We start from the raw sequence: 22,333 nt of genomic DNA, 5'->3' as shown, positions 1-22,333 counted from the left end.
CGCTTCAGCTGGTCGGATGATGAGTCACAACAAGCAGCGTCACGGGAGGAGGCAGAGTCTGCCCGGACTGCCCGGCGAATGGCGATACTTGACGGTGAGATGGGAGTGGGAACGGATGGAACAGCGGCGTTGGAGCCCGCCGAGGAGATCATCAACATGACAGTCGGGGATGGAGAGGCACACAGGTACGCCCGCACAGTAGACAGGACACACAGACCCAGGAGGTGGGGAATGGGGATAGAGTCAGAGCCAGATCATGATATCGGGCAGCTTAGCGGGCTTATCTAGGCTCTCCCCAGTCCCCACAAAGGATGACATGCCTGGGCAGTGGGCAGTTGGGCACTGTGGGCAGGTGGAGTTGATAATTAATTATACACAGTATTGCATTTGCTGGGCCCGCCTGGGCATGTGGAGCGGTCCGGTGGAGTGTCAGTGACAGTGTACAATTATTAATATCATCATCACACTCCACCTGCCCAGCAATACTGTACAATATAGATTCAGTGTGCAGTGTGAATGACACTGCTGCAGTGCACACTGAATCTATATTGTACAGTATTGCTGCCTGGGCAGGTGGAGTGTGATGATGATGATATTAATAATTGTACACATTATTGCATTTGCTGGGCCTGCCATATACTGTACTGTACTATACTGTATAACTGCACTACAAAATTCCTTTACAAATAATGCATATTTTAAAATGTTATTACTAATAACATTTTAAAATATGCATTATTTGTAAAGGAATTTTGTAGTGCAGTTATACAGTATAGTACAGTACAGTATATGGCAGGCCCAGCAAATGCAATACTGTGTACAATTATTAATATCATCATCGCACTCCACCTGCCCAGGCAGCAATACTGTACAATATAGATTCAGGGCCAGATCCACAAAAGAGATACGACGGAGTAACTGCTGTTACTCCATCGTATCCCTTGTCCTAACTTTGGAACTGATCCACAGAAGCAGTTTTCCAAAGTTAGGCAGAAGATCCAGCATGTGTAATTGAATTACACTGCCGAATCTTAGGATGCAGTACCGCATCCGCCGCTGGGGGCATTTCGAGTCTAAATGCCGCTTCTAGTATGCAAATTAGCACTTAGGGCGATCCACAAAGCTTTTCAGCTTCGTTTTTTCGCCGTAAGTTTTAGTTTGCAAGTGTAAAACTAGGGCTGGTTTTACAAAGTGTAAAGTTAGTAACACCATGACGGTGAGATGGGAGTGGGAACGGATGGAACAGCGGCGTTGGAGCCCGCCGAGGAGATCATCAACATGACAGTCGGGGATGGAGAGGCACACAGGTACGCCCGCACAGTAGACAGGACACACAGACCCAGGAGGTGGGGAATGGGGATAGAGTCAGAGCCAGATCATGATATCGGGCAGCTTAGCGGGCTTATCTAGGCTCTCCCCAGTCCCCACAAAGGATGACATGCCTGGGCAGTGGGCAGTTGGGCACTGTGGGCAGGTGGAGTTGATAATTAATTATACACAGTATTGCATTTGCTGGGCCCGCCTGGGCATGTGGAGCGGTCCGGTGGAGTGTCAGTGACAGTGTACAATTATTAATATCATCATCACACTCCACCTGCCCAGCAATACTGTACAATATAGATTCAGTGTGCAGTGTGAATGACACTGCTGCAGTGCACACTGAATCTATATTGTACAGTATTGCTGCCTGGGCAGGTGGAGTGTGATGATGATGATATTAATAATTGTACACATTATTGCATTTGCTGGGCCTGCCATATACTGTACTGTACTATACTGTATAACTGCACTACAAAATTCCTTTACAAATAATGCATATTTTAAAATGTTATTAGTAATAACATTTTAAAATATGCATTATTTGTAAAGGAATTTTGTAGTGCAGTTATACAGTATAGTACAGTACAGTATATGGCAGGCCCAGCAAATGCAATAATGTGTACAATTATTAATATCATCATCGCACTCCACCTGCCCAGGCAGCAATACTGTACAATATAGATTCAGGGCCAGATCCACAAAAGAGATACGACGGAGTAACTGCTGTTACTCCATCGTATCCCTTGTCCTAACTTTGGAACTGATCCACAGAAGCAGTTTTCCAAAGTTAGGCAGAAGATCCAGCATGTGTAATTGAATTACACTGCCGAATCTTAGGATGCAGTACCGCATCCGCCGCTGGGGGCATTTCGAGTCTAAATGCCGCTTCTAGTATGCAAATTAGCACTTAGGGCGATCCACAAAGCTTTTCAGCTTCGTTTTTTCGCCGTAAGTTTTAGTTTGCAAGTGTAAAACTAGGGCTGGTTTTACAAAGTGTAAAGTTAGTAACACCATGTAAAAGCCCATTCAAGCGACGGCATTTGGTATGCATTCCTGAGGGAGAACTCCACGGCAATTTGTAAAATCAAAACCGGCATGGGTTCCCCCCCAGGAGCATACCAGGCCCTTAGGTCTGGTATGGGTTGTAAGGAGACCCCCCCTACGCCGAAAAATCGACGTAGGGGGTCCCCCTACAATCCATACCAGACCCGTATCCAAAGCACGCTACCCGGCCGGCCAGGAATGGGAGTGGGGACGAGCGAGCGCCCCCCCCCCTCCTGAGCCGTACCAGGCCGCATGCCCTCAACATGGGGGGGTTGGGTGCTCTGGGGCAGGGGGGCGCACTGCGGGCCCCCCCACCCCAGAGCACCCTGTCCCCATGTTGATGAGGACAGGACCTCTTCCCGACAACCCTGGCCGTTGGTTGTCGGGGTCTGCGGGCGGGGTGCTTATCGGAATCTGGGAGTCCCCTCAAATAAGGGGGCCCCCAGATACCGGCCCCCCACCCTAAGTGAATGGATATGGGGTACATCGTACCCCTACCCATTCACCTGGAGGCAAAGTGATAGTTATTAAACACACAACACAAGGGTTTTTAAAATCATTTATTAGTCTGCTCCGGAGGCCCCCCCTGTCTTCTTTAGCTCTAATACCAGGGGGGGCTTCTTCTTCCGCTCTCCGGGGGTCTTCTCCGCTCTCCGGGGGGGTCTTCTTCTTCCGCTCTCCGGGGGGGGGTCTTCTTCGCTCTCCGGGGGTCTTCTTCTATCTTCGCCGCTCTCCGCTGTTGACTCGGCGCACCCCGGTTCTTCTGCAGCTGTCCGGTGCCTTCTTCTTCAGCGCTGGCTGCCTGCTATCTTCGTGTGTTAGCTCAATTACTAGCAGGCAGCCAGCACGGTCTTCTGTGACGTCATGTTCTTCTCTTCTGTTCTTCTCCCCTCTTCCGATGTTGACTCGACGCCTCTTCTCGCTGCAATGATGGAAGCGCACCTTGCATCCCATTTATATAGGCATCATGCCGTCCCATCATGCTCCGGTAGGTACCCACGTGGTGGGTGCCTACCCACGTGCACCCACCACGTGGGTACCTACCGGAGCATGATGGGACGGTGATGCCTATATAAATGGGATGCAAGGCGCGCTTCCATCATTGCAGTGAGAAGAGGCGTCGAGTCAACATCGGAAGAGGGGAGAAGAACAGAAGAGAAGAACATGACGTCACAGAAGACCGCGCTGGCTGCCTGCTAGTAATTGAGCTAACACACGAAGATAGCAGGCAGCCAGCGCTGAAGGAGAAGGCACCGGACAGCTGGAGAAGAACCGGGGTGTGCCGAGTCAACAGCGGAGAGCGGCGAAGATAGAAGAAGACCCCCGGAGAGCGGAGAAGACCCCCCCCGGAGAGCGGAAGAAGAAACCCCCCCCGGAGAGCGGAGAAGACCCCCGGAGAGCGGAAGAAGAAGCCCCCCCTGGTATTAGAGCTAAAGAAGACAGGGGGGGCCTCCGGAGCAGAGTAATAAATGATTTTAAAAACCCTTGTGTTGTGTGTTTAATAACTATCACTTTGCCTCCAGGTGAATGGGTAGGGGTACGATGTACCCCATATCCATTCACTTAGGGTGGGGGGCCGGTATCTGGGGGCCCCCTTATTTGAGGGGACTCCCAGATTCCGATAAGCACCCCGCCCGCAGACCCCGACAACCAACGGCCAGGGTTGTCGGGAAGAGGTCCTGTCCTCATCAACATGGGGACAGGGTGCTCTGGGATGGGGGGGCCCGCAGTGCGCCCCCCTGCCCCAGAGCACCCAACCCCCCCATGTTGAGGGCATGCGGCCTGGTACGGCTCAGGAGGGGGGGGGCGCTCGCTCGTCCCCACTCCCATTCCTGGCCGGCCGGGTAGCGTGCTTTGGATACGGGTCTGGTATGGATTGTAGGGGGACCCCCTACGTCGATTTTTCGGCGTAGGGGGGGTCTCCTTACAACCCATACCAGACCTAAGGGCCTGGTATGCTCCTGGGGGGAGAACCCATGCCGGTGTTTTATTTGAAAATTGGCATGGAGTTCTCCCTCATGAATGCATGCCGAGCGACGCTGTCAAATTTATTTTTTTTTTTTTCCCGACGCAACTTTTTTAAGCCGGCGCGATCCACAAAACTCGGCGTAACGTAACTTCGCGCATGCGCAGTACGGCCGGCGCGGGAGCGCGCCTCATTTAAAGGGGACTCGCCCCATTTGAATAGGAACGCCTTGCGCCGGCCGGATTTAAGTTACACAGCCTAAAATTTCTAGGTAAGTGCTTTGTGGATCGGGCACTTAGGTAGAAATTTTAAGGCAGTGTAACTTAAATGGGATTTTTTAAGTTGCGCCTGGTTTTTGTGGATCTGGCCCTCAGTGTGCACTGCAGCAGTGTCACTCACACTGCACACTGAATCTATATTGTACAGTATTGCTGCCTGGGCAGGTGGAGTGTGATGATGATATTGATATTAATAATTGTACACAGTACGAAATGTTCTAAAATACTGTATATAGTGTTTTTATTCTTCAATCAGTTAATATAAACATCTTTGATACAAAAGATGTTATAGAACGTAATTGCATTGTAGAATATACAAAAAAAAAATTTCAGTTACTTTGCCGAGTAACTAGTTACTTTGCCAATAAAGTAGCCCTAGGCGATTTAGAAAGTAGAATCGCACATTAATCGCTAAATCCACAAAAGAGGACAAAAAGCAAGACAGATCTTCTTCTGTGGTGCCGGGTGCTGTGGCTTGCATCTGTAATCCCAGCTACTTGGGAGGCTGAGGCTGCTGGACTGCTTGAGTCCAGGAGTTCTGGTCTACCCTGTGCTATGATGATCAGGTGTCCATGCTAAGACTGGTATCAACATGGTGGCTCCAGGGGAGCCTGGCACCTGCAGAGGATGAGGAGTCGGATGGATCAGGGAGATCAGAGGAGCTTTCTCTGCGACCCAGGTTCTGAAATCGCAGGTGCAATGCGATGTTGAAATAGTGCCTTCCGCATTTAAAGGGTCACTAAAGGAAAAAAATGTTTTAGCTAAAAATGACAGTTTACAGGGTTTAGAGACATAATAGTTAACTGATTCCTTTTAAAAATGATTAAAAATAGATAAAAAACAATCATATAATGTACCTACAGTTTAGTTTCGTTTTTGCTGTTGTTTCCTGGTTCTCTGATGTACAGAGCCAGAGAGCAAATAGAGGGCAGTGATGGATTGTAAAACGAAACTGGATTGGTGCTGAGGGGTTTTAGACACACAGTAATCATACCTCCTTCAGAGCTCAAAATTTCAAGTCCTGAACTACTAGCCAGGCCTTAAGAGTTACTCGCCACCAGTTGCCCCACCAAACCCTACCCCGCCCCGCCCCTAAACATGCCCACGCCTCCTCCAGTACATGCCTACCTCCAATGCCTCCCCCAGTACATGCCTACCTCCAACGCCTCCCCCAGTACATGCCTACCTCCAACGCCTCCCCCAGTACATGCCTACCTCCAATGCCTCCCCCAGTACATGCCTACCTCCAACGCCTCCCCCAGTACATGCCTACCTCCAACGCCTCCCCCAGTACATGCCTACCTCCAACGCCTCCCCCAGTACATGCCTACCTCCAACGCCTCCCCCAGTACATGCCTACCTCCAACGCCTCCCCCAGTACATGCCTACCTCCAACGCCTCCCCCAGTACATGCCTACCTCCAATTCCCCTTCCCAGCATATCTCTCCCTCCAATTCCCCAGCCCCCCTCCCAACGACCCACCAGCACACCTCATCTTCTGACCTCCCCTCTCCAGAACACCTATGCCCCCAATCCTGTACATCTATGCTTTCAATATTCTTCCCAATCCATGATATCTATGCATCCAATTCCACCCCCCCCCCCCCATTCTATCATACCGTATGATAGATTAGGGGAGTGAAGGTGTAATTGGAGGCATAGATATCATGGATTGGGAAGAATATTGAAAGCATAGATGTACAGGATTGAGAGGGGGAATGGGTGTAATTGAAGGCATAGATATGACTCAGACCTCCAAATCACACCCCCTACCCCATCCATGATATCTTTGCCTCCAATTCTACCCCCCCCCCCCCCATCCAGCACATGGTTAAAGGGAAGTGTTGGGGGGCACATGTTTACTGCCGCCCAAATACAAGTGTAAAGCAGCATCTCACTTCGTCTTCACCAGCATTATGAACAGGCAGCACAGACAGCATGTGTTCTGTCATGGATCTGTCAAATGGCTTTTGGGTTCTGACTTTGGCTGTACTGTGCGTTACAAACTATAACCCAGTACAGCCATAACAAAGTAAGCACCCAACAGAAATATGACACACTGTGACAGATCCATTACAGAGCACATGCTGACTGTGCTGCCTGCATGAGTATCATAATGCTGATGATCATAACATGCCATGCTGTGTGTAAGCGATATACAGTGAGGAGTCTATCCTCTGTGCTCCACTCACTGTGTGTACTGCAGCCACGGTGTCCAGGTTCTTGCTTCTTTGCCAGCCACAGAGCCGCCTGTGCCTCACATCAGTCTCGGCAGTCGGCACATGAGGATGGGAGGTGGAGCGGAGGCATTGTAGTATTACTCCGCCAAGGAAGGCAGTGAGTAGCGGCAGCTGGGACTAATTTAAAAGCAGAGCAATGTGCTGTACGGTCTTATGTACATCCGCTCGAAAAACCAAAAATAGTCTGACCACTGCGCTCACCTCCTTGTAATTACACCCCCTTTTCTTAAGCAAGTAGTAGCGGGGGACGGGGGTGAAGTTTAGAAAGCTCTATTTTTTTAATAGCCAGAAATTACCGTATTTATCGGCGTATAACACGCACTCTAATTTTAAGAGGGAAGTTTAAGGAAAAAAACTTTCCACAGCCTCTTTTACATTCCAAAGCATCACCTGCTCATTACACAGACCAAAGCATCCCCTGCACATTACACAGACCAAAGCCCCCCCCCCCTGCACATTACACAGACCAAAGCCTCCCCTGCACATTACACAGACCAAAGCCTCCCCTGCACATTACACAGACCAAAGCCCCCCCCCCCCCCCTGCACATTACACAGACCAAAGCCCCCCCCCCTGCACATTACACAGACCAAAGCCCCCCCCTGCACATTACACAGACCAAAGCATCCCCTGCACATTACACAGACCAAAGCATCCCCTGCACATTACACAGACCAAAGCATCCCCCTGCACATTACACAGACCAAAGCCCCCCCCCCCCCCGCACATTGCACAGATCCCCGCACATTATGTAGCTCCTCTTTACATTACACAGCATTTTCCCCCTGCACATTACACAGCTCCTTTACATTTCACAGCCCCCTTGCACTCCCAGGAGACCCCCTCAGTCTCCTGGGTCAGCACTTCCAGTGTACGCTAAAGTTTTAAAACAATCACTCGTACATACTGTGTCATTCTGTGTACTTCTCGGCTGGTCACACGATCGCTCTCCTCCAATCTTAGACTACACTCGGAAGGGGGGGGGGGGGAGGAGCTGGAGCTGGAAGAGGAGAGTGGCCAGTGATAATAAGGTATGTGCGGGCTAGTGCGGACAGTGATTTGTTAATCTTTATAGTATGCCAGCGGGCTGTCCCAGGGCTAGGAGAGGCGGGACGGCCAGCATGACACCACCGCCCAATCCCCACCCACCCTGGGCGGGGATGTGTGGCAGGAGGGTGAGAGGGGCAGACCTAGGCGGCTGACTGTATGAATTGCAATATCCTCGCTTCGAGCCTGTGCGCGGTGGAGAGACACATGGTATACATTCCTGTAATAGCACAGTCCTGTCATTACTCGCCCTCCTCATTTGTTTTCTCGCCAAATGCGAGTAGGCGAGTGCAAATTTTGAGCCCTGCCTCCTTAATTAGTGACCACAGAGAGAAATCTCCCAGTACTGTGGTTATCAGGAAACAGACAACCAGGAAGTGTCCATAACAGAGAGGAATTACAGCAACATCAAAGCAAAAAAGAACAATGAGGACATGAAATCAGGACTGCGGTAAGGTAAAGAAAGCTATTTAGCTAAAAAAAATATATTTTAGTGACCCTTTAATTTACCCTCCTTGGAGTTAACTGAGTCACCTGTCTCCTCCCTGGGTTCATTAAAATCCCAGCAGGGTGCATGCTCTTCCCGGTTCACCCGTTACTAGAAGAGCTAATGTACGCAGATAAGCATTTCTCACCTCCTAAGAAGTTTGATATTCTTTATCCTATGGAGGAGAAGTTTTCTAAGAAATGGAGCCTGCCTTCGGTAGATGCAGCTATTTCTTGTAGAAATAAAAACCTGACCTGCCCGGTGGATAATGCACAAGCGTGTAAAGATCCATCGGAAAATAAATTTGAATCTTTAAAAAAAAAAATCCTCATTTCTTTTGGCAGGTTCAGTTACCCAACCTGCTGTAGCAGCAGTTGGCATGTGCCAGGTTATCAAGCAACAGGTAAAATAGGAGCTAAAGGATTTAACTCCGGAACAAGCCAAATTTGGGAGAATTTACCTAAGGCTTTATGTTTTACAATATATGCCATAGGAGATTCTGCTCGGCAAGCATATGCGCAGAGTTCTTTGGTTAGAGCATTGGCCAGCAGAAGCTCCATGCAAAAAACTTCTGGCCACTTTCCCCTTCCATGGCGAATGCCTTTTTGGGGACGACCTGAGAAAAACAAGTGATTTTGTTTAAACGTTCTCTTTCCCCTGTTATGGGAAAACCTGCCTCCAGCCAGTGGCGATGGCCTTTTCAGCTAGCAACAAAGGACAAAGGAAATCAGGCTCAAGAAGCCTTGGGGTTCAAGAGCTAACAAGCAAAGACCCCAAAGCCCCTCTGTGAAGGGGCACCCCAGCTCGGCCGAGTGGGGGGGGGGGGACTTTGTCAGTTTTCAGCGGCATGGCAGACAGAAATCCAGGACAAGTGAGTAGTATCCACAGTATCCTCAGGGTACAAACTGGAATTTTGAGAGATCCCATCTTCTTAGTTCCGAAGTTCAGGACTCTCCAAAGATCCACAAATAAGAGGATCCTTCAAGGGTTTGGATCACTTGCTCTCCCAAGGGGTAGTTACAGAAGTACCCCAAAAAAAGAGCAAGGTTCAGGTTTTTATTCAAACCTCTTTGTGATCCCAAAACCAAATGGAGACGTCAGACCCATCCCGGATCCAAGATCTCTAAAACGATTTCTTAACATTCGCCATTTCTGAATGGAAACGAGTCGATCCGTGGTCTCCACCCTACAAGGTGGAGAATTCAGGACATCTTTATGACAGCAAAGACGCATATTTACATGTATCTATCCATCCTGCGCACCAAAGATTCCTAAGGTTTGCGGTGGAACAACGCCACTTTAAATTTGTGGCCCTACCCTTTGGGGTAGCTACCGCGCCTGGAGTATTTACAAAGGTGCTAGCTATGAAGAAGCACTAAGGCATAGTGCGAAACGTCAGCTTTTCTTTTGTCGTGCTGTTTTTTGCTGTGGCATGTATTTTGTGATTTTTAATTAAAGGAGGAGTTTTTTTGGAGTGCGGCTGTCCCACCTTTTTTCCTTCATCCTAACCTGCATTTTGATTGCACTGCCTGCACCCTTGGCTCGGACCACAGGAATCAGATTACCTGGTTCTCTTTGAGCGGTTACCCACTCTCTCATGCTAGCTCCTCTTGTTGGCAAATCTGAGGACACAAGGCAGAGCGGTAACAGCCCATCTGGACGATCTACTTGTGATAGATCAATCAGTGGCAGGATTGGATCACGCTGTGCTCACTACGGTAAAATACCTGGAGCATTTAGGATGGATTGTAAACCTCCAAAAATTCTCTCTACAAACCCAAAGAAGGGTAGAGTATCTGGGCATGATCATAGACACAGCCCAAAGAAGGGTATTCCTGCCAGAGCCAAAGATACAGTCTCTGAAAGACCTGATCCACAAGGTCAGGGCAAAGAGGGGCCCGTCTATTCGCCTTTGCATGAGACTATTAGGAAAGATGGTAGCCTTGTTCGAGACTGTCCCTTACGCCCAGTTGCATTAGAGACTACTTCAAAGCAGTATCCTTACTGCCTGGAACAAAGAGATCCAAGCTTTGGATTTACCCAAGCATCTGTCTCCACAAGTACGCTAAAGCTTCAACTGGTGGCTAAAGACCAAAAACTTGCGGAAAGGAAGATCCTTTCTCCCAGTCACCTGGAAGGTGGTGTCTATGGATGCCAGCCTATCGAGCTGGGGAGCAGTATTCGAAGAAGTCTCAGCCCAGGGAACCTGTGTCAAGAGAGTCTTCCCATCAACAGACTGGAGATCCGGGCATTATATCTAGCCCTCAGAACCTGGACACACAGGTTACAGGGCTACCCGGTTCAGATTCAATCCGACAATTCTACTGCAGTAGCTTACATCAATCACCAAGGAGGCACCTACAGTCAGGGTGCTCAGAAGGAGGTGATTTGAAATTTGGCATGGGCAGAAGATCATGTTCCATGTCTTTCCTTGCCTTGCAGACCTCTCCTGAGCCATGGTATCCGGAGGCTCCAAGCAGAAGCCAAAACCCAGAAGCATCAGGGAGGTAATAGCGCGGGCCGCCTCCAAGATGGCGCCGTCTCCTCCTCACACAGACTCGCCACTGCCGACCAGGGATGAGGACGAGTCAGGTGCAGACTATATCGCTAGCCCACTATCGCCCCCATCTGCCACAGTTACAGCCTGATGAGATGGTTTGAGCGCATGCTGCAGAGAGCTCTCAAGAAGACCTCAGACCAGATCACTGAGCACCTAACTAGGGAGATCAGAGAGCTAGGCCAGCATACCTCTGATCTGATCGTGACCATGCAGATGAACTAGAAGCCCTCCGGAAGCTGAAACAAACACTGCACTCTCAACTGGAAGACTATGAATGTAGAACCTGGCCCTCCAATATACTTATTCACGGGATCCCTGAATTGGTGATCCCTTGTGATCTTATTTGTACTGAGCCTTATTCTAACAATCTACAATGTCATCACCCTCAATGTCCAGGGTTTGAATTCCCCACACAAAGAAGTAAAAGCCTTTTGACCATTTGCTTTAGCTATTGTCCATATAGTTTGCCTGCACGAGATCCATTTTACAAAACAATTCTCCCCTAAGTTCGTCGGTGCCGTGTACCCACAAATATTCTCGGCATCAGCTGACACCAAACGGGTGTACTAGTGACCTTTCATTGTACTACCCCCTTTGCACTCTGTGGTAGTGGTAGTAGGACCCTGAAGGGAGATCTATCATTTAGACAGGTCATCTCATCGATGCAGTGGTGTCTTACAATGCTCCTAAACGCAATCCCACCCCCTTCCTCTCCACCTCCTGCAAGTCATAGAAACACACAAGCAGGGCACTTTTTTGATATGTGGGCACTCTAATTTGTCATTTGTAGGTGATCTACCCCTTCCTTGACAAATCTTTCCACCAGCCCAACTAAACTTAACTTCCAACAACTACTGCATAAGAACTCAACCCGGTAGGACATTGGTACACTTACTACTTCCATCCTCACAAAACCTTCCCCTGCATTGACCATATCCTGGTTTCCAGACAGGGAGACATGGTGCTTGAATGACACCCTGCTTCCCCATCCGATGGACACCGCGCTTGCTAGCAAGGATTATGTTATTCCCAACACTACTGATAATATATCTTCCCTTGACCATCTGGGAAGCTCACAAACCTGTACTTTGGGAATTTTTCATTAGCCAAGCTATCAATTTTTTTTTTTGAAAATTTCTTTTTATTGAAAGTTTTTGTTGACATAACAAAACATACATTTCTTGGTAAAACACCAAGTAAACCTTTGGTCAACATGACCATGTGCATACACCAAGGCCATCACAGATGGCTAAACCCAATTGAACCTCCCTCCCTCCCTCCCCCCTACTACTCAGTTCCCTCCCCCTGCGACACATCAGCGCAGGACTCCTCTGCAAGAAAAAGAGATGTACACCTTGCTGAGAGTTCATACCCATTCATATTCCCGATGCACCGGAAGTCAGTCAATTGCAGATATAGAAATGTATGCAGAATTCAGACTTTATTTACCTATTCACACTGTCCAACCGTCTGGTCAGATTCGTACCAGGCCCTCCATACCTTTTCAAATTTACCCACACAGCCCCGAGACAGGTATGTTGCCTTGTAATATGGGAGCATAGCATTCACCAGCCCCTTCCAAAATGCTATCTCTGGTGCCCCCGGACTCTTCCATTTGAGCAAAATAGCTTTTTTCCCGTAAAATAAGAGTATGCTAAGTAACGTTCTATGCGCCCTAGATGGGACCACCTCCTCCACCAAGCCCAACAGGCAAACACTGATTTCTCTAGGTATGGGTACCCCCAGTACTCCCTCTATGCAGGATGTGACCCCTGTCCAGAACTGCCGAATCTGTGGGCAATCCCAAAACACGTGGTGTGCGTCTGCTGGCGAAAAAGTGCACCTCCAACATTCAGGTGGCACCGACGGATAAATCACTGCCAGCCTGGCTGGAGTGTAGTAGCTTCTGTGCAGAAATTTGAACTGAATGAGTCTGTCTCGAGCCGCCACCAGATATTTGAACGGACGATCCCACATGTCATCCCACTCCTCCCCTTGTATACCAGGGACCTCATTTGCCCATCGCTCTCTGCATTTTACCAAGGCCTTAGGACTAATTTTAAACAATTCTTTGTATGTCACTGATAGAGTTTTGGGCAAATCTTCAGTCATTAGGAGGTCTTCTAATCTTGAAGGAAAGGATGCAACCGTCTGTGTTTCAAACTGTGTCTGGAATGCGTGTCTCAGTCTCAAATACCGGAAGAATTGTGTGTTGGGAAGGTCATGTTTGACCTTCAACTGGTCAAAAGTTAAAAGTACCCCATCGCGGGTAATATCCTTAAGTAGTTTGATCCCCTTGCTCGCCCAACCTACAGCATCATCAAATTTATAGAATTGTTGGAGCTTCGGGTTCATCCACAGGGGAGTCGAAGGTGAGACCCCTGTGTAGCTGGGACAGGCCAATTTTTCCACCTCCACCCATGCCCTAACTGTGGCCTTCATAGAGTCTGTCAGCGGGAGGTCCTTTCCTGTACCTCGGTGTATTGCTAACCGAAGGGTCTCATAAGAGCCTAAATGGGCTGCCTCCAGTATAGTAGCTGAATCTCCCTCATCTGAAATTAACCATCTATGTATGAAAACTAGTTGCCCCGCCAAATAGTATTTGCGCCAATCAGGCACTGCCAGCCCTCCCTGAAGAACCTTCAAACCCAGCCTAGGTGATTTTGGTGCCCAGAGAAATGTGGTCGTGATGCTGTCCAATTTCTTGAAGAAGGACTTCGGTATCCATACCGGAGCATTCCTCAGAAAATATAGAATGACTGGGAGAATCTTCATCTTTAGAAGATTAACCCTGCCAATCAGAGATAGAGGGAGTTTTTGCCAAGTCAATGCTTTCTGCTTAAAGAATGTCAAAAGGGGGAGCAAGTTAAGAGACATGTAATCCAACGCATTCGCCGTTACCTTCACACCCAGGTAAGTTATCTGTGTAACCCACTTTAGTGGTAAGTTGGGATCCGCTTTTGCACTAGCCCCCTTATCTAAGGGTAAAATGGACGACTTGCCCCAGTTCACTTTCAACCCTGAGTACGTAGTAAAGGTGTTCATGATACCCAGAGCAGTGACCAACGACTCCCCCGGATCTCTGAGAAACAACAGAAGGTCGTCTGCGTATAACGCCAGCCCTTCATTTATACTACCCAGCCGAATTGCTTTTACTCCCTCCGACGCCCGCAGCGCCACTGCAAGGGGCTCCATCATAAGGGCAAATAGGAATGGTGACAAGGGGCACCCCTGCCTAGTACCCCTCCCAATCGAAAAATACTCAGAAGTGGATCCCCCCATACGAATGGCTGTCCTAGGCGTACTATACAAAAGTGCAATCCACTGTCTGAAAGATTGACCAAATCCCATGTACTCGAGAACTGTATGCATAAAATTCCAGTCCACCGAGTCAAAGGCCTTCTCTATATCAATAGAGACTATTACCCTGTCTGCCGAATCTACATTAGGGAGCTGTAAATGTGTAAAAAGCCTTCTCAAGTTAGTATCAGTGGATTTTCCTGGCATAAAACCTGTCTGGTCTACATCCACCAGGGATGAAATGACCAGCGCCAGCCTTTTTGCTAAAACTTTCGTCAGAATCTTAAGGTCCATGTTAAGCAGCGCTATGGGTCTATACGATGAGCATTCTAGGGAATCCTTACCTGGTTTAAGTAAAAGGATAATGTATGCATCAAGCATGGAGGGTGGGAGCACTTTTTCCTTCAGACAACATTCAAATAACGTCGATAACCTAGGGGCCAATTGGTCAACATACGCCTTGTAAAAGTCAGCCGGGAAGCCATCCGGACCCGGCGCTTTATTAGGTGGGAATGCAAATATCGCCGATACTACTTCTTTGTTCGTAATTTTAGCATCTAATGCTATACTATCGTCCTCCGACAACTTGGGAAGGGATAAGCCCCCTAGCAAATGATTCAGAGCCTCTTTGTCATACGGCGGTATCGGAGCATACAGGGTTGAAAAGAATGCCTGGAACTCCGCTAGAACTTCCATCGGGTCCCCGATCAGTTCTCCATCACGTCCCCTCACTACCGATATGTGTTCTATGTGGTTTTGCTCCGCCACCAACCTAGCCAAAAGCTTCCCATTCTTGTCCCCTTCAGAAAACAGTGAATTAGCTCTGTGTGCAGCCTCCGTATGTGCAAGATCATTACAGTGCATTGAAAGTCTACGTCTCGCCTCCAACAGGGCAGAGTAAGAAACATCCGTCCGGTCCGTAGCGTGTACAGACGCACATTCCCTTTCCCTGTCCTGAAGTTCTTGAATGGTCGCATTCTGATCTACTCTGACCCTCTTAATGGCAGTTATTGATTCCCCCCGTATCACAGCCTTAAACGCATCCCATACTACTAGTGGATCAGCCGAGTCCACGTTCTGAGTCCAGTAGTTGTCAACTGCTTCCAGTAGGTGATTGGAAACCTGCTCCTCCTGTAACCATCCCGGTGACAGTCTCCAGCTCCTGCCCCCCCCCACCCGCCGGGAAGAGCAACGAGATAGAGAGTGGGTTATGATCTGAGAGCCCTCCTGCCAAGTAGTCCGCTCCCCCTACATAAGGTAACATAGCCTGGTTGGCAAATGCTAGGTCTATTCTAGCCGATGAGCGATGTGTCTGTGAAAGATGGGAATAGCACGTGGTGGTGGGATGCTTAGCTCTCCATATTTCAGATAAACCAGCCATAGAAACCCATGACAACAAGTCCTGCGAACCTCCCCTCCCTTGGTTGGACGAGTCCAGATCACTAAGTGTAGCATTAAAATCCCCCATCAATAGAAGCGGTAAGTGAGCATGCGGGGTCAGTTTCACATATAAGTCATATAACATTTGTACATTAAACGGAGGTGGCACATATACATTTACCAATAAGATTTTCCGATTGGCAATATCCATTACTACTGCCGCATACCGCCCCCCCGGATCAGTTATCACCTGGTGGATCTTACAAGGGAGTGCCTTGCTTACAAGTATAGACACGCCCCGTGCAAATGTGGAATAAGTGGCGTGGAAAGCCTTTTGAATCCAGTGCTTTCGTAAGGCCAAGATTCTATTTCCATCCAGGTGAGTCTCCTGCAGGAGGACCACATGCGGCCGAACTATTTTTAAGTATTGGAACATTGAGGCCCTTTTAAATTTGCTATTCAAGCCCCGAACATTCCAAGACACAAACTTAATCACATTAGCCATATTCCCCAGCACAAAATAACTCCCAGGTGCATCTCATACAGACCCGAAAGTGTAAATCAGGACACAGCAATAATATCTGACATGAAGCCCCCGCTAACCGAGGACCGGGAACTGAGTAGTAGGTATGTACTAAGAAACCCATCCCCCCTCCCTTTCCTCCCAACAACCCACCCCCCCTGCCATTATACCAGAAACACAAAAATAAAAAAGAGAAAAAAAAATTAGAACCTTGAAGCAAAAAGGCTTCAAAAACACCCATTGTCTGGTATGCGGCTTCAAAACCCAAAAACCTTTTAACACCCAAAAATTAGATGATTCTGGAAGTTGCTCCGAAAGATCTCCTGTCCAACCGTGTACTAAAAGTCTTCCTGAGTTCCAGAGAGCTCCACGTCAGCAGGTTTCAAATTGGAGCTATACAGAGATGGCCTGAAGAAAAATATAAGAAGGACAGCCCACCACCGCCATCTAGTGGTTTCCTAACGAGTATGACCAGAATGAATATGCAGCTTTGAATAGTGTATGAGAGAGAGCACAGCTTAAAAAAACAAAATGATGAGACGCCCTAAGCTGGGGCAATAGGTAAAGTACAGCGCAAAATTCAAAATAAAAAAGAAGGACATGACCATGGGGCCTATATTGACAGGCAGTTAGAAAAAAAGAATAAAAAACCTCATGTAAGAAGCTGTTAAAGGAAGGCAAAATACACAGATCTATTTCCTTCACCTCATTAGTCAAGGTGCTTCCTAGAAACACTGTTGCCTACCACTTCAGTAGGTTGAAGATCAAATAAAATGGCAAAAAGCGGAGTTCCACTCAATAATAGTAAAACAAAGGAGGATAAAGAAAAAAAAAAAAAAAAAACTATAGGACATCAAAACACAATACTCAGCTTGCGGTGAAGGCAATTCAGGGATTCCTATCCAACCAGTCGCAGGCATCTCTTGGGTTGTCAAAAAATGTTACATTGCCTTGATGTTGAACTCACAATTTGCTGGGGTAAAGCATGCTGTACTGTACATTCTTGTCACGCAGCCTCCTCTTGACATCATTGAAAGATCTTCTTCTTCTCTGTGTTTCCGCCGAGAAGTCTGGGAAAAGCATTATTTTTGCATTCTCATATTTCAGCTCTTGGGCCCTCCTGGATGCCGACAATATCATGTCCCTATCCCTGTAGTTCAGGAATTTTACTAGGAAGGGACGCGGATATTCACCTGGAGGCCTCCTGCCCATGGGTACTCTGTGGGCCCGTTCCACCACATATGTCGGGGGTCTCTCCCCCAAAGCAAGCAGCTTAATAAAGAAGTCCTCAGCAAAAGTGGTGGCCTGTGAGCCCTCTGCCCCCTCCGGTAGCCCCACCACGCGGACATTATTCCTCCTTTGTCTGTCTTCAGCGTCATTAGCGCGATCTTGTAACAGTCTCACCACCTCTTGCAATTCAGACAATTGGTTGCCCTGTATATGAGTCTCATCCTCCACACTGGAGATCCTCTCCTCCGCCTCAGTCATCCTCCCCCTAATCTTATCCAGATCGTGCCTTATCAGGGTTATTTCTGTAGTGAGGTGGTCTATGCTTACCATGACCGCGGCCTTGCTGGCAGTTATGGCCTCCAGGATCGGGCGCGTGATTGCCTCTTGGGCTGCATCCTGAGCCGGAGGGACTGGCTGTGTTGCACCTGCACTGATGTCCTGTGCAGTCCCCTCACGGTGTGCCATCTCCTTAGCTAGCCTCCGTGCACTCCTCGAGGAGGGAGGATTAGGCAAGATGGCGGCGGCGTGCAGGCCCGCGTCTGAGCCTCGTGCAGAGCGGGTCTGGCGCTGGGACTTTGGGGTCTGGAATCCGGATTTCGCCGCCCCCTTTCGCATGTCCGGAGGTTCCCCCACCAGTATCCGGGCCGTTGTGGTGGAAAATCGGGCAGCAAAGCTCCAATAAACGGATGGATTGAGCGGATCACTGTGGAGCTCTCACAGCACACGTCTACCCTTGCTCACATCCGGACACGCCCCCCCAAGCTATCAATTTTAAAAAGGAACGCTGGGCACAACACTTACGATTGGAAGCTGCCTTTAACCCGTCCCATTCCGCTTTTCATGATGATCGCCCACCCACCAAGCAGAACTTAGAGTGGGTCAGGCAGGAACTGGATCTGGAACTGGATCTTTTTCTGACACTCGGCCCAAAATGCCCTGCTCCGGTCCAGGCATAGATTCTATATGAAAGCAAACAAACTGAACACTTTTCTCGCTCTGTCCCTATGTAGATTAGACTATACGTGTAAACCTATTCGCCTGAAACTCACTAAAGATTCATACTCCAGAAACCCTGTCAGTCTTATCGCTATTCCGAAAACGCCTTTCAGACCCATACGCCGTGAAAACTTGCTTTAACGAAGCCCATTCATCTGCTCTACTTTCTTCTCTCAACTTCCCATCCCTATCGACTTCACAGCGTGCTGATCTTGACCTACAGATCTCTGAATTGGAAGTTTGCAATGCAATAAAGGCCCTGAAAACTAACACACTCCTGGGACCAAACTGCCTTACGGCCTCCACCTACAAACATTTTGCTGATCTTTTGACCCCTCTGTTGACTAAAGCCTTATGCAGCGTACACACGATCGTTTTTCGGCATAAAAAAAACAAAGTTTTTTCCTACTTCATCATTAAAACGACGGTTGCCCACACAAGGTCGTTTAAAAAAAATGCTCTAGCACAGCGCGGTGACGTACGACGGCACTATAATAGGGAAGTTCCATGCGGATGGCACCATCCTTTGGGCTGCTTTAGCTGATTCCGTGTTAGTAAAAGACGATTCGCGCTTTTCTGTCTGTTACAGCGTGATGAATGTGCTTACTCCATTCCGAACGCTAGTTTTACCAGAACGAGCGCTCCCGTCTCATAACTTGCTTCTGAGCATGCTTGGGTTTTTCACGTCGTTTTAGCCCACACACGATCATTTTTTACAACCATGTTTGAAAAAAATATTTGTCGTTTTTCAGAACCCGAAAAATTATGTGAAGCCCACACACGATCGTTTTAAATGACATTTTTTAAAAACTTTGTTTTTTTCATGCCGAAAAACGATTGTGTGTATGCGGCATTAAACTCCATCTTGAAAGGTCACTCTTTCTACACCTACTCCCTTATGGCTATTATCTCCATGCTACCCAAACCCCATTTAGACCACTTCTCCTGGACCAACTATTGTCCTATCTCCCCCCTCAATATAAATATTAAGCTTTTGGCTAAAATAATTTATTTCGATATTTTTGCAACTTCACCAAGTCTTCCCATTCTATCCCAAAACTTAGAATTAAACTGAATGCTGACCCTGTTGGTCAATTACCCACCAGTGCTAACCAATTTAACAAACCTCATGACCTCCTAGTCTGCTTTGCCCCTGTCGTGGCTAGGACGCCTAACTGTAACTAAAATGTTGATACTACCAAAAATCCTATATTTGTTTTGGGTATTACCAATCCTGGTCCCATCACATTTTCTATGGATTTTACAGCGCAAAGTCCTCAATTTCGGCTGGGGAAAAACCAGACCATGCATTGCTCCCTCACTTCACCAAATATTACCAGACAGCCCATCTTGCCCAATTACCTAAATACCATGCTCTTCACGAAACACCCCTGTGGATGGCGTTGGAGTCCGTGGGACTGGCCAACATTTAGACCGCTACTCAATCAGTCTCTTAGAACGTTATAGCCATAGAAAGGAATTATAAAGTTATTATGCATTGGTCTCTGCCCGGATTTACAAATTCATACCATCCTACCCCCTTCCTGCTTCTGTGCCATGTTTAGATGAAGGCACCTACCTCCGTCTTTGGTTGAGTTGCCAAAAAGCCCAATCATTTTATGCTGAAATCTTCTGTATTCTCTCCACCTTCATAGGTAGTACTCCTGATCCTGATCCAGTCACCTCCTTACTGAACAGAAAGTCTATCAACGTGTCACGGTTACGATTTAAACTCCTGCAGTTTATGACAGCTGCAAAGCAAACCAATGCAAATGCTTGGAAAAATCCCCACCTCAACATTACAGAAACTAAAACTAAAATAACTAGGGCCACAATTCTTGCCAAGGGGGAGGGAGTCCTTATCGACAGGGTCAAAAAATGTGAGTGTATGTGGAAACCCTGGGTTGTTCACTATCTCCCTGTCAACTCCTTACTCTCCTTAGCCCCATTTCAAAACTTTGGATAGTCTATGGATAATGGCTCCCCAACTCTCCTTCCACCCCCTGGTGTTCTCATCTACTGGCTGCATCCTCTCCAGACCCCATTTCTCTTTTTTCCCATCGCCCCTTTTCCCTTCCTCCTTTTTTTTTTTTATTATCAGGCTTGACTTTCTCTCCAGTGAGTCCTCCTCAATAATATTGATTTGTTTGTCTCTCTTGAATTGACTCTCCATTAGCCACACTCTGTATACTGATTATGTCCTGTCTTGAGCCACTTGTGCTACTATGTAACTATACATACTACATTGACCATTGCGGTTTACCAGTGTTCCTGCTATAGTTCTGTTGTGTTAAAATGGGCTGCATCCCCGTTACTGCACTAAGATGTTTTACAACTGGTTTGGTCCCCTGTTCTTAAGGGATGACTCTCTCTAGTCTCTTTATTAGGTGAGCCTTTCTTTTCTCCAATAAAAAAAATGTAAACATAAAAAAATTTAAATGAATTATTAAACATACTCTAAGAAATATCTTCCCCCTTTTTTTACATCAGAAGTCTCCCCCCTTCCATTTCTTTTGAATCAGCCCTGTCCCAAGGTGATTACGGTATTGTCACCCTGGGATAGGAAGTATTACTGACATGCTAATTGATTCGCCACATCTGAAGACTGGTAAGTTGCAATATATAAAATTGTTAAGTTTAGATAGTAAACTATGAATAGAGTGTATTTTTTCTCATACATGTGTTTTTTCTAATTTATGTGAACATTTTTATTTCATTTGCAGGGATGGTGAAGACTTGGACAGTCAGGGAGATGGCAGTCAACCTGATACAATTTCAATAGCATCTAGAACTTCACAAAATACACTAGACAGTGATAAGGTAAGCTAAAGTAATACCTTTTTATTAATATGTCTTGGTTATGATTAGGTTTCTGCCTGCAACTAGTAACTCTTTAACCAAGTAGATTAGTAACAAACTATGCATTTAAAGAGGAAGTCTCCCTTTTTAATTGTACCTACAGGTAAGCCTATAATGAGGCTTACCGTCCGTACAGCTGAGAGAGCTTTGTTCTAAGGTAAGTATTTTATAATGAACTAAATGCTCTATACTAGCTCATTATGCCTTTGTCTTACAGTTTTTTTTTTTTAATAGGGTTTACAACTGCTTTAATTTATACATGTATTTTTTATTTCCCTCTGTTGTATGTAAACCCATCTTTTTTTTTTTTTTTTTTTTCTCTCTCTTCTAAATTTTGTATGCCAAGTACACCATTACAAGTGTTTTTTTAAATATATGCAATAATAAAAAAACAAAAACTTGTTGACTTTGCCTTGTGGGCAATAGACTATTAATACTATCTTGAGCTGCAGACCTCTTACCATCCTTTTACTGCTGCTTCACATTTAGAATTAGTATTTCTGGACTCTGGTATGATATAGAGCATGTATTGAGTGCCAATTTATATGTGCCAGGGGATATGTATTTTTTCACTCTTTCCTTGTAAGAGAAGGTAAGACCTCTGTTTCGAAAGAGAAATCCTCCACTCATTATTGTCGCAATCTAGGGATATCCAAGTCAGTATGGTGTCTAGTCCACCTCACAATGGAGGAGTACCCCCATTATCGCAAGTGGGGAATGTCTGTTGATTATATTTTTATCTGCCTGGACTCAGGGCATTTCAGATCTACGGATCTGGGATGTGGTGTCACATGGGGACAGGCTGGAGTGCTGCTCCCTATTGCCACCCCACTTAATGCCTAAAAACTTGTCCACTTCTCTGATGAGATTGCAGACCCTTTAGACTGCCTTGCAGAAGCTTTATTCTTTGGCAGTGAATATTCAAGGATAGGGATGAGCCGAACAGCTCCCCGTTCGGTTCGCACCAGAACATTCGAACGGACCGAACGTTCGCGTGAACATTTAGAACCCCATTGACGTCTATGGGACTCGAACGTTCGAATTCAAAAGTGCTCATTTTAAAGCCTAATATGCAAGTTATTGTCGTAAAACGTCTTTGAGAA

General features: G+C 47.1%; 1 protein-coding gene across 6 annotated transcripts in view; it reads left to right on the top strand.

The window, feature by feature from the left end:
* The window catches only part of TRIO (trio Rho guanine nucleotide exchange factor), a 1,129,982-nt gene that overhangs the window by 798,694 nt on the left and 308,955 nt on the right, over positions 1 to 22,333 (top strand). For all 6 annotated transcript variants that reach the window (XM_040353401.1, XM_040353397.1, XM_040353396.1 and 3 more), the window contains one exon: positions 21,095 to 21,191. In XM_040353401.1, the coding sequence (XP_040209335.1) occupies positions 21,095 to 21,191 (97 nt within the window). The remainder of the gene's footprint in view (positions 1 to 21,094; positions 21,192 to 22,333) is intronic.

The sequence above is a fragment of the Rana temporaria genome, chromosome 5 (assembly GCF_905171775.1).
Source record: "Rana temporaria chromosome 5, aRanTem1.1, whole genome shotgun sequence".
Classification (NCBI taxonomy): Eukaryota; Metazoa; Chordata; class Amphibia; order Anura; family Ranidae; genus Rana; species Rana temporaria.
This window is presented reverse-complemented; position numbering and strand designations above follow the sequence as displayed.